Raw genomic sequence first — 15,128 nt, 5'->3', positions numbered from 1 at the left:
GTGATCTATGATGCTTTTGTATTATTTATTAGTCATTTCAAAAATATTTTTTTATCCAGTCGTGACCAAGATGATCCCACAAAACCAGTGTTTCTTTCAGACATTTTATCTCTAGAGGGCGGACACTGGTTAAAAACATTTTCTATATAAATGATATATTTTTGCTATTTTGTCCAAAGAGATGCCTGAAAGAAACTGCACTCTGCTGAGTAGGAAACATTTGAATATGAAAGTTACACTTAACAAGTTGTTCATGGACACTCATTAAGTTGTTGACCTATACTATATTATAGATTTTACAAAAAATATACAAAGCATATACTTGAGTTTTGCATTATAAAAAAGCAATTATAGAAAACGAGATTTAGCCGTTATTTCGGGTTTTAAAAAACAGTTTTAATAGTAGTAGGAATCAATCAAAAAAATCTATGTTGACAGAGTTCTGACAAGATTTTGGAAAAATATCGATGTTCTAAGATCATTTTGGGGGGTGGGGGTCTGGCTTTGTGTGACGGAGGGGAGTAGGGAGGTAAAAATCGTCAACAAAAAAAGCGTGACGTCATTTATGGATGACCCCTTTCCACAAATATTTTTTTTTTAAGTATAAGGAAGAATTCAATACTATAATTTTATTAAATATTTTTTTGTTTGATAAAAGTTGCAACTTTAAAACTTTGAAATAACACTTTCAGTCAGTAGTCTCTAGATCTATACGCCTGTATGTTGTATACTATTATTAATATTATATAAAGGCCAATAGATCAGCAAAAAAAAAAATGCACAATAGAATCTAGATCAATTTAGTTTTTAAAATTTAAACGAAACTCCCGTAAATTAGAGAGCACAACCATTGGTTGAAAACTAAACAGTAAACAAACACTTCCCTAGAATCTAAAACAAAGATGAATTAAAATGTAGATCTTCACTCATCACTAGATCTAGATCTATTAACTAGGCCCTAATTTTAAAAATCGATCTTTTGTCTTAGTGATATTAAAAATTATCTAGAATTCTAGATCAACTTGTAACTTTAAGTTTCGGAATCTAGAACTAGATTTCTAGTCGAGGAGCGAAGGGAAGATAACTTTCAGGAAAATCTGTGTAGATTTTCTTATTGAGTTTCCTGATATTTTTTACTAGATTCTACCATCTCTCTACTAAATAAAAAAAAAAAAAAATTAAATATACTCTAATTTTTTTTATTATAACTGAGGTTGACCAGAGTAGTAGTGAAAATTACTAAATTAGGTAAAATCTTAGTTTAGCGTCGTAAATTCCAACGTAGCTAGTAATGTGCGATGAAGGTAACTAATGAATATTTCTTTCATTTGGCCATATTTATGTCATATTTTACATAATATAACAGATAATTGAATAACAAATCACAATCCAAGACCAAACCAGTCATAAATATCCTGGAATAAACTTTAAACTACCCCGTTCGAGACAACAATGAGTAAATACAAGCAGCGGCCATGTTTTAAAAACAATAAATTGTCTATTCGCATGTCTTTTGTGTTGATTTTGTGGTTTAATATGATTGTTTTGTATTGTTTTAATATATGCCGGGGGTCGTCCATAAATGACGTCACACTCGTAGGGGGGAGGGGGTCCGTAATTTTGTGACGTTGTGTGATGAGGGGGAGGGGTTCAGATGGTGCGACGTCACACTTTTGACTTTTGCATTTTAAAAAAGCAATGTTACAAAACGAATTTTAGACGTTATTTTGCGTTTTAAAAAAACTGTTTTAATACATTGTAATAACAATTGATTAAAATACTCTATTTTGACAGAGCTCAGACAAGATTTTGGAAAAATATAGCTGTTTAAAAAAAATTCAACTGCAATTTTGAGGGGGGTTGTAGGCTGAGGTGTGACGTCATTTTAGGGGGGGGGGGGGTCTGGCTTTTTGTGACGACGTGTGACGGAGGGGAGGGGGGGGGTAAAAATCGTCAAAAAAAGCGTGACATCATTTATGGATGACCCCCTGAATAGTAATTTTTCTTTTTTTTTCAATATAGTTGACATGAATGACTAATAATAGACCTTTTCAGACTTAATAGTGTGCATCCAAGACCACAACAATTGTTGGGAGGTCGAACTTTTGAACACTTTATTTGCAGTAAGCAAATCAATATTAGATCGCTTATAAATGACGTCGCTCTTAAGATAGTAATGACAGCGTGCATTATTACAGAGCAAACATATGAGCATATTCTTTCAGATAGAAATTGTGATTTGTGGTGGGGAGAGGTTGAGTAGAACTCAGCGATGTGATTTTGGAGACGGGTCAGGTTTTTTTTTTTCGTGAAAACGGGATGGTTGTGGGAGAAAGACCAGCTGTAGAAGTATAACTTAGTAGTATAACGCGTCATTCCTTGGTGATCCATTTTCTCAGTGGGGACGAAAGAACTATTAAGAAGGGTCAAGAAATGTAAAAAGCTTGCCGAGTCGCATTTCTTGAACCCTACCTTTTTCATTCCCCCACTTAGCTCATCGTCACCGAGTTAACGCTCGCACGTAGCGGTACCGCCGACCGTTAGGCTAATTTTATAGAAAAAAAAAACAACAAGCACTGCCTTTTTGACGCTTTTGCGACGTTTAGTTTGATTACATAAGTTGGTGTTCATTTAACAGCCCTAACACATCTATCACTCGTCCATTTAAACGTACGTAGTTATTTCTGCAAGCTTGCTGTCTTGAGACTTTCGGCCCTTTAAAAATGTATTAAGCTCACACCGTATAGAACTAGACTACCCATATTAAACTCCAAAAGAAGCTTGGTGAAATCAGGATGGCCGTCCAATTTTGTAGCTGCTCTGCGCTTTATAAAAAGCACAATAAACGATAAGATGACACTTATATTAAAGTAAATTATAGTTCTGAATCTTGATACATTAAAAGTGATATTCGGAAATTATGAGCCAGACAGTCAACATGATATTTCAATTTAAGTCCAAGAAAATAAATTTCCTTAAACGATGGAACATTACTAAATTTTTGCGCAGTTTAGCGAAATTGAATTTAAGTATTTACGTCATCTTACAAAGCGCGATAGCCTACTGGTGCTCTAACGCGGCCCATGCTAATGGCCGTATTCTTAACGCCCCGCATTAGACGCGGCTTATTCGTCGGCAGGCATTTGGTGGCAAGCCTTTTTGACGGGGATAATGTGTTAAGTTAAGGCCGTTTTGCCAAATGTCTTAAACTAGCAGACTTGCAACATTTATGATAATTCGTTTTAAGCAAGGTATACGTATACTAATGCTTATTTATCGTTATTTTGATTGAACAAAGCATTATAGAGGTTCTCCATCAACCACATAGGTATTTTTCCCCGTTCACCTCCTTTCATGAGACCGACACGTCATAAATTGCAAAGCCGCCTGAGTTGACGTCACAAATCTTCACTCACTCCCGTAGCAAATCATATGTGACATCATTTATGGACAACCCCATATCACTCACTTGGGTACTTGATATTGACAATTTGACAACAAAGGATAACCAAAATGTGTCTGGCAGGTGGAGACTTGCGATCGACCATAATGACAACACGCACTTAAGGGGTGGAGTGGCTGATTATTTTAGATGATGCTTTACGAGGGAAGCTGGTGGATAATACATTTTGTCTCTCTGTATATATAAATGATGACGAACATTTATTGTTGTCAAAATTATGGCTAGAGATCTTAGATAAGGCAGAGCAAAGCGTAATTTTTTACATTAGGGGTCATCCATAAATGACATCAAGCTTTTTTGACGATTTTTACCTCCCCCCCCCCTCCCCTCCGTCACACGTCGTCACAAAAAGCCAGACCCCCCCCCTAAAATGACGTCACACCTCAACCTACAACCCCCCTCAAAATTGCAGTTGAATTTTTTAAAAACATCGATATTTTTCCAAAATCTTGTCTAAACTATTACAATTTATTAAAACAGTTATCTAAAACGCGAAATAACGTCTAAAATTCGTTTTCTAACATTGCTTTTTTATAATGCAAAAATGTGACGTCGCAACATCTGAACCCCCCCCCCCCCCCCCCCTCATCACACATCGTCACAAAATTACGGACCCCCCCCCCCCCTCCCCCCTACGAGTGTGACGTCATTTATGGATGCCCCCTTATGACTTGTTGTGACATTGACAACAAAAATATGACGGAGGTTGGGGTTTAATTAAGGTAAAGAGAAGTAAAAAAATGTCATAAGTTACGATAGAATCACTAGATCTAACTGATGAAAAGAAAAACCTGAAATGAAAATAGTGAACATTCAAACAATAAGAAAAAACTCAAACTATAGGCTATAGTAATAGTAAGATCAAATAAACATTAGAAAGGAAAAAAACGTGATTTAAAACATGGATACAAGTTGCATCTCACAATGCTTCTAGAATTAATAAAGTTGTTTCTTAGGTCATTCAGTTTTTAAAGAGCAGAATTTAAAAAAAAAATGCTTTGTTATACGGACTATACAACAAGACAATCATATTTAAATACATTTTCATACGAATAGAAATGAAAGGGAAGCTACTCTAAATAACATTTTCTTAAGATGGCTGCTGTTTTTAATAGCAAATTTACTATCTCGAACAGGGTTGATAAAAATTAATTTCAGGATATTTAAATTGATTTAACCATCAATGGTGATCTATTATTCAATTATCTATAATACTTTATCAAAATATAGTTAAAATACGAAAATATACTCTTATTTAATGACATATTCATTAATTCACTCTCTCCCACATTACTAGTTTTGGCCGAATTTACGACGCTAAACTAAGATTTTACCCTAAATTAGACTGCTCTTCCTTCAGACTTGTCAGACTCATCTGAATCTGTGTTTGTTTTTGGATCACACCCGAACCCAAGATTCACTCATCAGTCTCCCTACCCTGGTAACTGAAATTATTAATTAAAATCCCTAATAAATATAATAATAGTAATACTTATTACAAGTTATTAGGCCCAAGTTCTAGATCTATATTCTATAGGCTTATCCTTATAATTTATATCCTGTATATAACTTTGTTGATTAGTGTTGTAATGTTAGGTCTGTTGTTGGACATCTTAGTAACAGTACTCTAAAATTTTAAAGTAGAAGTAGAAGCATATTATTATTAATTCATCTAATTATTATGAGGTCCTGGTAAAATTTGAGATTTGTCTCGCATCAAGTTACAGCCCTCACCCGATTGCTAGATGTTCCAATGACAGAGCTTCTTTCTTTTGTGTTGAAACTGTTGCCGCCTAATATAGGCCCTACTGCTGTTTTGAACACCACCATACTTAAAGACACTGCCTCCAAACATATTTTAAAAAATTATCATATAAATATCTAGGAGGAATTGTCTAAAGCTTTAGGATACATCTATTGTGAAGGGAAGACCTAGCACGGATACTTGAGAACTTGAATCCCAGGTTCGTGTTAGTCAAACGTCCCTGAGTCCACCCAGCTCTGATGGGTAGCTGACTCACGTTAGGGAAAGTAAAGGTGACTGGGCGTATTGAACTCTACCTGCTCCATAGACCATCAGGTTCAAAAGGGTACTTTACTTGCTACTTTACTTTTTAAAATGACCATCGAAAGTAACTAAAGTACATTTATTTCAGATTGTTTTGGAAAAGAAAATGAGTTCACCTAGCCCTAATTTTGCCCCGCACCAGTTGCTTGATGAAAGGGAAGCATCGGTTTTATATTCTCCATTTCGAGAAAAGTCCTTAAATATCCAATCCTGGAACAGAAAGATGACCTTCTGGACAAATGCACTCTTCCAATTATTAAAAGAAAGGAAAATTATAACATTTAATATAAATCTACTTCAAACACACTTTGAAAGAAAGGGAATTAAACCAAAGTGCCTTTCAACTGTCCTTGAAGAATTAGTCAGGTTAGCTTTTTTTCAGCAGAATTTTAAATTTGATTGTTTAATGTTACAGGTAATTTTGCAGTTTCTTTTAAAAATATAAAAGTAAACACCATTTGCTTTTCTCTTGTACTATGCTAACAATATTTTTGTTTTGTTTTATCTTTTATACAAAGGTCAGTTGATGTAGTAAAGTGTTTGAATTCTAATTTAAATAGGAGTAAAAAGATTAAGAAACTAGATGACTTCAAAAAAGGCAGCTCATGGTTATCTTGGGGTTTCAATACACTGTTAAAGCAGCCATTCTCTTGGGGATTGAGTCATTTGATGGGACCTTCCGATGTTAATTCAACTCTTTTTATTTGTCCAGATGTTGTTAAGGTATTTATTTATAATTTTTTTCTTTTAAACAATTAGCTTCCTTTGTTTTCTTCATTATTGTAAAATTTTAATTTTTGTTTAAGTTTATTATTTTACTATTGCCTGCAAAAAAAATTCATTTCAGATGATATCAGAGCAACTTGTAGATCTTCACCATTCACGCATGAATCATGATAATGCTCTTATCAACATAAAGGAATTACGTAGTAATTGCCAGGATCTAGTTCCATCAGATCAAGATTTTGAAATTGTACTTTTTCAACTAGTACAAGATAAGAAAATAATTATTCATGAAATAGATGAACAAGAAACGGTATGTTTTGACATTTAGACAGGTGTAAGTTGTCAAATGTTTACAGCAAGTCTAATTAACATTCCAATTTATTAATTTCATATATTGTGAATTGTTATTTTACCGTAGCTTGTTGAAACTAACACAAAAAAAGTTATTTAAAGATCTCAAATAAACCCTCCATCAAATCTAACAATTTAATTTGAATTGTATTTCTTATTACTTGAAAATTACCCTTGTATTTGGTAATTGAGCTGGAACTTTTTAATTTTGAAAAGTTAGTATCCACTTTATTAAATGACTGTATAATAATTATAACTTTAGTCTGTTTTTGTTTCATTTTATATTTTAAACTTTTATCCAGGTTGTCAAATTTTGTACTAAAGGTACCCCTGCTGTTGAAGCAATAAAAGATATTGAACTTCAAGTTTACCAGTGAGTGATGTGGCAACATTAGTAAAAGTCTTCATCTTACATTTATACATTTAATTAAAAACAAATATTTTCTTTATTGTATAGAATACAAAAGACAATGAAGAAACTAGAAAAAGAAATTGAAATTTTGACAGACAGGATGGAAGGGTAAGATAAATCATTTTTACATGTCGCAAATTGTAGTAATTTATATTTTTATTGTGTTTATGTTGCTCTATAACTAATGTTATTAGCTTCAAACCATAAACATAGCTAGAAAATGGGTCTTTGAGAAACTTAAGCACACTATATAATAATGTTGATACAATTATTGAAATTAATGTTATGGTTTTCTAAATTTGATTTCCAGACATATGGCTGATGCAAGAAAGTATGTAAAGGAAACTAAAAAAAATTTGGTATGATCTGTTAACATTTGCTCATTTTAAAAGATTTGTAAGCAATTCAGTGATATTTTTCATTATTAATCAATTAAGCTTGAAACTGTTTATTTTAGGCTTTGCACAGTTTAAGAAAGAAGAAAGGTGTTCAAAAAACAATTGATAAAAAGTCTGCTTCCTTAAGTCAACTGCAAGCAATTGTTGAAAACATTGAAAATGCCAGCTCAAATGAAATGGTAACTTTTTTTTTATGTAATATAAAATCTATTCTTTATTTAATACCTTGCAACTAACTGTTTAAGCAAAAAATGAATTAATTTATATTATATTGCTTTTTATCTTATATTATAAAATGTTTTAAATTTGTAGTTAACGCAAACACTTTTTTTATTCTGTAACAAACAAAATTCAGTTATGTTTGAAACATTTGACTAGGTGGTGAGAGCTTGTGAAGCAGGAGTTGCTGCTATGAAGTCTTTAAATTCAAACAAGATGTTAGAGAAAGCTGAAGATGTTTTATTGGATGTACAAGAAGTAAGTTATATGTAAACTTTTATTTTTTTATTTTTAACCTTTTGAACCCTTAGCTCCTGACCCCAAAATGCTTGTTCCTCAAATAACAAAACATTTATTTAAAAACATATTTTTTAAAAAGTTTTTTATATTAGTAAAAAATGTCTTGTATTGATTTGTAAAATATTTTGTAACCCTACAGGCTGTTGAAAACATTGAAGATGTCAACCAAATTCTAAGCAGTTCGTTGAATAGCGAGGAAGACCTAGAGCTAGAAAAAGATTTGGAAGAATTGCTAGGTGAATCTAACAAAAATCCTGTGAAGAAAAACAAAACCACTGAGGATGAAACCCTGTTGGAAGCTTTGCATGGGCTAATGGTGGATGACTTAGGTAGGTTTTACTTAACCATTTTACCTTTTAATTACATAGTTTAAGGTGGGTAAAGTGAAAGAAAAAACCCTCTAAAGACTTGATGGTCCGAATAACAGGTGAAGTAGAATTCATCTGTATCTTTGAACATGAAAGATAGTGTGGTCAGTATTATGTATGGTCAGCTTTACATTCCTTGTGCAGACTAATCTTGGAACCAAGTTTATTACTTTCAGATTAACATTTGAGCACTGTTCAGCTTAGCCACACCATCCCTTTAGGGGTTTCCTCAATCATAATGTTTAAAAACAATATCTGCTAGGGTTCTAAATACATTTTTAGTAACTTTATGAAACCATTTGGTTTTTGTAGGATACAAGGGACATAACCGACTAAAATAATTTTTACTTTTTCACTTTTGGATAATTCTTCCTTGCACACAACACTATGGTAGGTGTTTTGAAGAGGTATAATATTGTTAATTTTATAAACTTTGCAGAGTTGCCGGATGTTCCTAGCCACTTGCCTTCATATTCAGGATCAGGAATAAAACAAGAAAAGCGAGCCATGGAATCATTAAACTCCTCTTGACAAGAAAAAATAGTGAATTAAAAGAAAATACCCCTACACCTGTTCATTGGAATGATTCAGTTACCACTTAGTCTGCAGTGGTAAAACTGAATTAAATTTATTTAAAATTCCAACTTTTTTTCTAAAAGCATTATAACGGTACCTAAATTTTAACTTAAATTATGTTCTGTATTTTTAAAATAAGTTTTGATCATTTAAAAAAACCTTGGCACATAATTTAACTGTAAAGTTTACAACTAACTAAAAATTCTCACCAATCATCTTCTATGTAAGCTGTTGATGGTCATTATTTAAAACATGTTAGTAAATTAATCAAGTATTTTAAAAATCCTGACCATACTATTTTTCAGTCAGATGTTTCAAATAAATTTTTAGTTTTTTAAATTGCTTAAATGTAAGTTGAAATAAAGTACTGTTTATTCTTTACAATAAACCTCATTGTACATTATAACCATCAAATCAATCATGTTAATACTTGTTTTCAGTCTGTATAGAGATGCTTAAACATTTTATTAATTACGCATTACATTTTAAAACGCAAGTAATTTCAAAGGGATGAGGTGAAGGTGGTTAAAAACCTTTTAAGGTTGATTCTGACCATTATTATGCAATTTAACATTCTAGATATTCTTTTGGCCTGCCCATTGTCGTTTCAGTTTGCTAATATTTGTTGGTAGTTTGCATAAAGCCTGTCCTATATAATCCTCACCGTAGTTATACTTTCGGGTATTTGGTCTTTAGAATATTGTAAATAAGCACCATCCTATAGTAGAGTGTGTATCATAAACTATAAATTTTTATAACTATAATTATCACAAACTTGAAAATATTGTGAGTTGCTGCCCTTGAAGGTTTTCTGTGTAATTAATTTTAAATACTGCTTACTTAATTTCACCGAGGTATTATGTAATTGTTACAATCACTTCTCAACATAAATTTATGGAGAAAACAAACCAACATTGTTTTTGAAATGTAAATAAATGTTGCAAGCTATTAAAATTATTGACTTTGCATTATTTGATATTAGTGCTCCTCAATAAAATCAGATCAGAAAATCAAATATTGTATTAGAGAAGCTACACAAATTTTATAAAGATGTTTCTGAAAATATTTTGTGTCGCTAAATATAAACCATATTATTCTTCTGTGTTTTAAGCACAATACGTTTTTGTATATGCAGTTTTTAAAGTAAGTATACACATTTTTAAAATGTACACCATTTTTAATCACTTGCATTCGCCAATGTTAGCAATAAAAGAATTTAGAGTTCGTGACACAAGTTAATTTAAGAGGACAATACCTTTTTGTAACTAAGGGAGGCAAATAATGTATAGAAAAATAGATTATCTTCCCGTTCAACAGAATGCACGCTTGATAACAGAAATCACTGTAAACTGTTTTGAGGTTTTTATTGAACATCAAAGTTTATTTTATTTGTTCACTATACTGTTTACAGTGGAACAAGTGGTTCAACGTTCTAAAAGCTGCTCATACAAAAAGATAGTTGTAATCTAGAAATCGTTTAAAAATAAATACATTGTGAATTGTCCCTTGGTTAAATTTTATTTACACAAGAAGTTACAGAAATAGTTTATTCCCATCCCCCCTCTCGCATACACACAAATACTGATATGTATTTGATTGGAAGTTCGAATATTGCCATCCCAAAAAATGACTGGGTAGCCACTGGCTTTCCTCTGTGGTGAGGTGAGCTCCAGCACTCCTCTGTTGACAAAAACGTTATGATGAACGTGAGTGGTCCTGTGCAGTTGTGTACTCTTTTCGGTGGAGTACGTATCGTCGTCCGTCCGTCCGCCCCCCCCCTCCTTTCTGGACCATATAGAAAAAGTATAAAATTGAAATAAATAAATCATATACGTTAACGATGCTTTGACACGCCCCCCCCCCCCACACGCACCAGAAGTTTCAAGTTGTCCCCTCAGTCCTGTGTTGACCCATACGTAGGAACTACTTGCAGCCATTCTGGAATATTAATACTGAGCTAATCCAAGTCCAGGGCTTCTCACTTCCCTGACAAGAAGGACCTCTCTAGAGGTTTGGGTTTTGTGAGTTGAACAGATAAACGTCTTGGTGCTGTTGAGGAGCTGATGGACGGCAGGCTGTTGGGACGCTCTTCTTTCTGACATGTAGAGGAGAGAACATTAGGTAAGATCCTTTATGTTTAGTTGTTTTAAGAGGGTCGTCCATAAATGACGTCACACTCGTAGAGGGGGGGGGTCGTCCGTAATTTTGGGACCATGTGTGATGAGGGGGGGGGGGGTCAGATGGTGTGACGTCACACTTTTGCATTATAAAAAAGCAATGTTAGAAAACGAGTTTTAACCGTTATTTCCCGTTTTAGAAAACGGTTTTTTAATAAATTGTAATGGGCATTGATCGAAATACTCTATGTTGACAGAGTTCAGTCGAGATTTTGGAAAAAATATCGATGTTTTGAGAAAAATTCAACAGGGGGGTTGTAGGCTAAGGTGTTGCGTCATTTTAGGGCGGGGGTCTGGCTTTTTGTGACGACGTGTGACGGGGGGAGGGGAGAGGTAAAAATCTTCAAAAAAAGCGTGACGTCATTTATGGATGACCCCTAAACAAAAGCTTCGTTAATTCAATACAATTACTAAAATAAATGTTACCTCAATTGTTTTATCGTGTACATTTGATAACGTTTTTGTGTCTTTTAGTGACCTCCCCTTCTCATTGGGTAATATTTGTTCCAGTGTAAAAGGTTGGCCGTAAGTTCCTGAATTTGCATGTTCTTGGGAGTTATCTAAAATAACCTCATCGTTAGAAATATTTAGTGTACGAAAGTCGGGCTGATTTTCTGGGTCTGCGCTGTCAAAGACATTACTTTTAACTACTTGTCTGTCTTTGTGAAATGTCTGTGGCAGAAAATTCGACTGCAGAGCTCCTTGTGGAGAGATTAAATGTGGGATAAATCCACTTCCGTTTGAGAGATTCAAAGCAGACGATTTTTTCCGTGGCTGCCCGGCTCGTTGGTCAAGCAATACCGGCTGCTTGTCAGTGAACATTCGGTTGAAATTAAAATCTCTGTTGGTCAGTTCCAGACGGTACTTCTGCAACTCTCGCCGCAACCTCTCTACCTCATCGCTACTTTCATCATCTTCTCTCGTTTTCACGCTTCTGTGATGGCCGTTGTTTGCCATTTCGGTGAGTTTTTTGTTGAACTGAATTTTCATTGTTTTTATCTCGTTCTCCAGCTGTTTACAGCGAGACTGGTGTTGGTCGCGAGATTTGTTGCTGCCGTCCAGCGCCACCTGCATTTGCTGGAGTTCCTTCTCGAGCTTTTCTTTCTTCTTGGTTAGCTCTCCTATACAACTCTGGTGATAAAATAAACACATTATTGCTCTTAGCGCTTTTGGGGGAGCTTGAGTTAAAAACTCCAGTTCCAACTAACAAAATATTGGGCAAGTCATTAAAAAGGGTTCCTGATAATATGGCTCCCAGTACATGTTTATCCTTAACTAAATTCGTCCCTCGACAATAAGGTCCTGGTTACTTTGTTTGACCCCGAAAGAGGCATTGAGGATGGTAAAAGACAGAAGAGGAAGACGATCAGAAGGACTTTAGTGGCACTCCAACGGTCAACCGAAACTACAGGACAAAAGAATTTCGTATATAGCCATTCGTTAAAGTTGTCGATTAGACAATGAACATTAGAAATATACTTTTATTAAAGAAAATGTTAGGCCGCTAACTATTTGAATATAGATAATCTAGTGTCTAAAACTAATAGCCAAGAAAATATATAATAGAAAATGCTGACCTGCGATTCGTTTTGAGCGTCGAGCAGATTTCTTTCAACAGTCAACACCCTTAAACGTAAGGCGTCCACCTCCTTGTCCCTTTTCCCGTTCTTGTCCCTGTTGGCGCCCAGCTGCTCCTCCAGGCGTTGCCTCAGCGTCTCAATGTCTCTCTGGGCATTCAGCAGCATGTCGCTCAGCTTCTGGCATTCACGCTTCTCCTCCTCCAGACTTTTCTCAGCCACGGACATCCTTTGGCGCCAATCGTTCTCTTTCGAGGCTAGCTGTTGCTCGTGCTCTTTCCTCAAGTTCTCGATATCCTCGCTAGTTCTTTTGTTCAACTCAGCAATCGATGTCTCCAGTTTGTTAATGCGATTTTTCGCGTCTTGAATGACGAATTCAATTTCGTATTCGTACGATTGTTTTAAGGCTTCCATCTCGATCTCTTTCTCGTGGTTTCTCGTGAACAACAGGTGAACGACCTGTGCGAGTTCTGCTACTTTTTTGGACATACGGAACTCGAAAGTGTTTTTGTGTGTGGTAGTCGCCATGATAAAACTGTTGAAGACGTCACTTCGCCAGTTCCTAGCGTCACATGCTTTGTTTTACTTCTTTCATTTCTCGAAATAATGCTGAAACAGATGTCTATTTATTAGGTTATTTTAACCAAAGTTTTAATGACAAAGATGTTTCCAAACGCGGAACCCACCAAATATGTTTCCATGGGCGGACTTAACCAAAAATATTCTCATGGACTAAATGACTAAACGAACAAAGCTCTTCCCAAGGGCGGACCCCATCATAGATCTTTACAAAGGTCACGCAGCATTTAATGTTGCATTTTCTTTGAATTAATTTCGTATAACGAAAGATCAGAGTTTCTTCCAGGCATCTCTTCGGGGGGGGGGGGGGGGGGGGGAAGGGGGGGGGCAAAGCCCCCCGAAATTTTTTTACCGCCCCCCCCCCCCCCCCCCCCCGAACGAAAGTTTACCCCCCCCCCCCCCCCCCGAAAATTTCAAGTGCCCCCCCCCCCCCCCGGAGAAAAAAGTCTGGAAGAAACACTGCGAAAGATGTTAACATATACAGATTTATGATGGTTGATGTTAGCATACAGATATATACGTGTTGAATTTAGCATACATATCTACGAGGGCTGAAGTTAACATACGGTTCTACGAGCGCAAAAGTTAGCATGTAGTGCTTGGCTTATACCTTAGCATAAGAGCAGAATTTACATAAAGGTATAAAGCAAACCGTTAAGATATCGCTAGACATATGCAAGTAAAGATAAGCGTTTTGTACCGATGCACTTATCGTCAACCCTTGTCTTACGGAACAATTTACTACGCGCCTGTCCAGTAACTAATCACATCTCATTTAACCTATGCTAAATGTTAGTTGATATATGACACGAATTAGTAAACCATTACTTAAAGAATTTTAGACCTAACATTGATAGTCTTTATGTCTGACATCTAAGCCTTATTTACATATCTAGTTATTGCTAGAAAATAAACACCTACCCACATAGAAACATACAGAGATCAACCTATATTTAATTACATACTCCCACTATACGTCGTGTAGGTTGCTGTCCTCAACGATTCGGTAAACAACTTGTATTGACATCAAGTATGTCTATTGACTTTCGTCCCCTGCACACAACTCCCCAAATGTGTGTGCCCGTAAAGTTCCATTCACGCTGTGCCCAGCTGTGCCCCATAGTTGCAGGCCGGCGTTGAAATCTCTAGCACTTAATTGGCTTGACTCCAGTGTAGCCGTCTCACCTGTTCGATAGGTAAATATGACTGCTGTGTTGTCTGGTACACAGAAGGATAATACCGCCGATCTGTGCGGGGCTTACATAGGGGCCTACCCGGGCTGTTCGACTTTGTTGCCGGTTCGATATCAAGGGGACGTCACCCCCTACTTACAAATGGTACAACATGGTTGTCTTGTCGAGGGGACGTCACCCTATTGATAAGTATACAAAACGTGCGTCTAGTCTTCTGATGTAGGGCGGAACGACCAGATGATTCAGCGCCTACATTTTAAATGAAGGCCTGTTAATTTTTTTTAAAGAATACAGCTTTTAATTTTTGTTTGATTGTAATATTTCAAGTTGATAGTCTTATCTGGCTTGATTTAAAGAACAAACGTAAACTGGTTTTAAAAATATGCAGGAAATAACATAATATATCCGTCAATCCACTTTATACTGAGCAATTAATTTAAAAAAATAATTTGAACTTTGTCCATGTCTAACCCATTTAGGGACCATCACTGCACGCCACCCCACCTGGGGTATGGGCCGCCAACCAAAGATCTCTCCTGCATCTGACTAGTGTTGGGAAAGAGGGAAGCTAGAGTTGTCTACAACGTCCAAGTCGTCAAGCTGTTTCCACAGAGTCCACTGAATTCCGTACCAACGTTATGTGATGGCTGTCTTCACATTCTGGTCGTTGGTTAGATGGAAGAGGTTGGTGACATCAGGCCAGGGCCGGCGCTACCTATAA

At 35.6% G+C, this 15,128-nt stretch overlaps 2 protein-coding genes across 6 annotated transcripts; one reads left to right on the top strand and one right to left on the bottom strand.

Annotated features, from left to right (window-relative positions):
• Positions 1 to 842: 842 nt before the first annotated feature.
• Positions 843 to 9,907, top strand: LOC131935732 (charged multivesicular body protein 7). 4 transcript variants are annotated; one of them, XM_059292345.1, is made up of 13 exons: positions 849 to 914; positions 1,214 to 1,248; positions 4,808 to 4,904; positions 5,620 to 5,897; positions 6,092 to 6,254; positions 6,379 to 6,567; positions 6,911 to 6,981; positions 7,066 to 7,128; positions 7,331 to 7,379; positions 7,478 to 7,597; positions 7,797 to 7,895; positions 8,077 to 8,266; positions 8,745 to 9,907. In XM_059292345.1, the coding sequence occupies exons 4-13, from the start codon at positions 5,638 to 5,640 to the stop codon at positions 8,834 to 8,836; spliced, it is 1,296 nt and encodes a 431-aa protein (XP_059148328.1). In that variant the 5' UTR covers positions 849 to 914; positions 1,214 to 1,248; positions 4,808 to 4,904; positions 5,620 to 5,637; the 3' UTR covers positions 8,837 to 9,907. The 4 variants fall into 4 exon arrangements, with proteins under 4 accessions (XP_059148325.1, XP_059148326.1, XP_059148328.1 ...); XM_059292342.1 differs by lacking the exon at positions 1,214 to 1,248 and having other exon boundaries at positions 843 to 914; positions 4,824 to 4,904; XM_059292343.1 differs by lacking the exon at positions 1,214 to 1,248 and having other exon boundaries at positions 843 to 1,101; positions 4,824 to 4,904.
• Positions 9,908 to 10,228: 321 nt separating this feature from the next.
• LOC131935733 (paramyosin) lies at positions 10,229 to 14,283 on the bottom strand. Of its 2 annotated transcripts, none has more exons than XM_059292347.1 (5): positions 14,180 to 14,283; positions 12,636 to 13,244; positions 11,485 to 12,189; positions 10,755 to 10,976; positions 10,229 to 10,561 (listed from the first exon to the last, which is right to left on the bottom strand). In XM_059292347.1, the coding sequence occupies exons 2-4, from the start codon at positions 13,161 to 13,163 to the stop codon at positions 10,860 to 10,862; spliced, it is 1,350 nt and encodes a 449-aa protein (XP_059148330.1). In that variant the 5' UTR covers positions 13,164 to 13,244; positions 14,180 to 14,283; the 3' UTR covers positions 10,229 to 10,561; positions 10,755 to 10,859. The 2 variants fall into 2 exon arrangements, with proteins under 2 accessions (XP_059148330.1, XP_059148329.1); XM_059292346.1 differs by having other exon boundaries at positions 14,136 to 14,276.
• Positions 14,284 to 15,128: the final 845 nt, after the last annotated feature.

This window comes from Physella acuta, unplaced genomic scaffold (genome assembly GCF_028476545.2).
Source record: "Physella acuta isolate Inbredline_101_S28 unplaced genomic scaffold, ASM2847654v3 ptg000156l, whole genome shotgun sequence".
Lineage (NCBI taxonomy): Eukaryota > Metazoa > Mollusca > Gastropoda > Physidae > Physella > Physella acuta.
The sequence above is the reverse complement of the archived record's forward strand: the minus strand, read 5'-3'. Positions and strand labels throughout refer to the sequence as shown.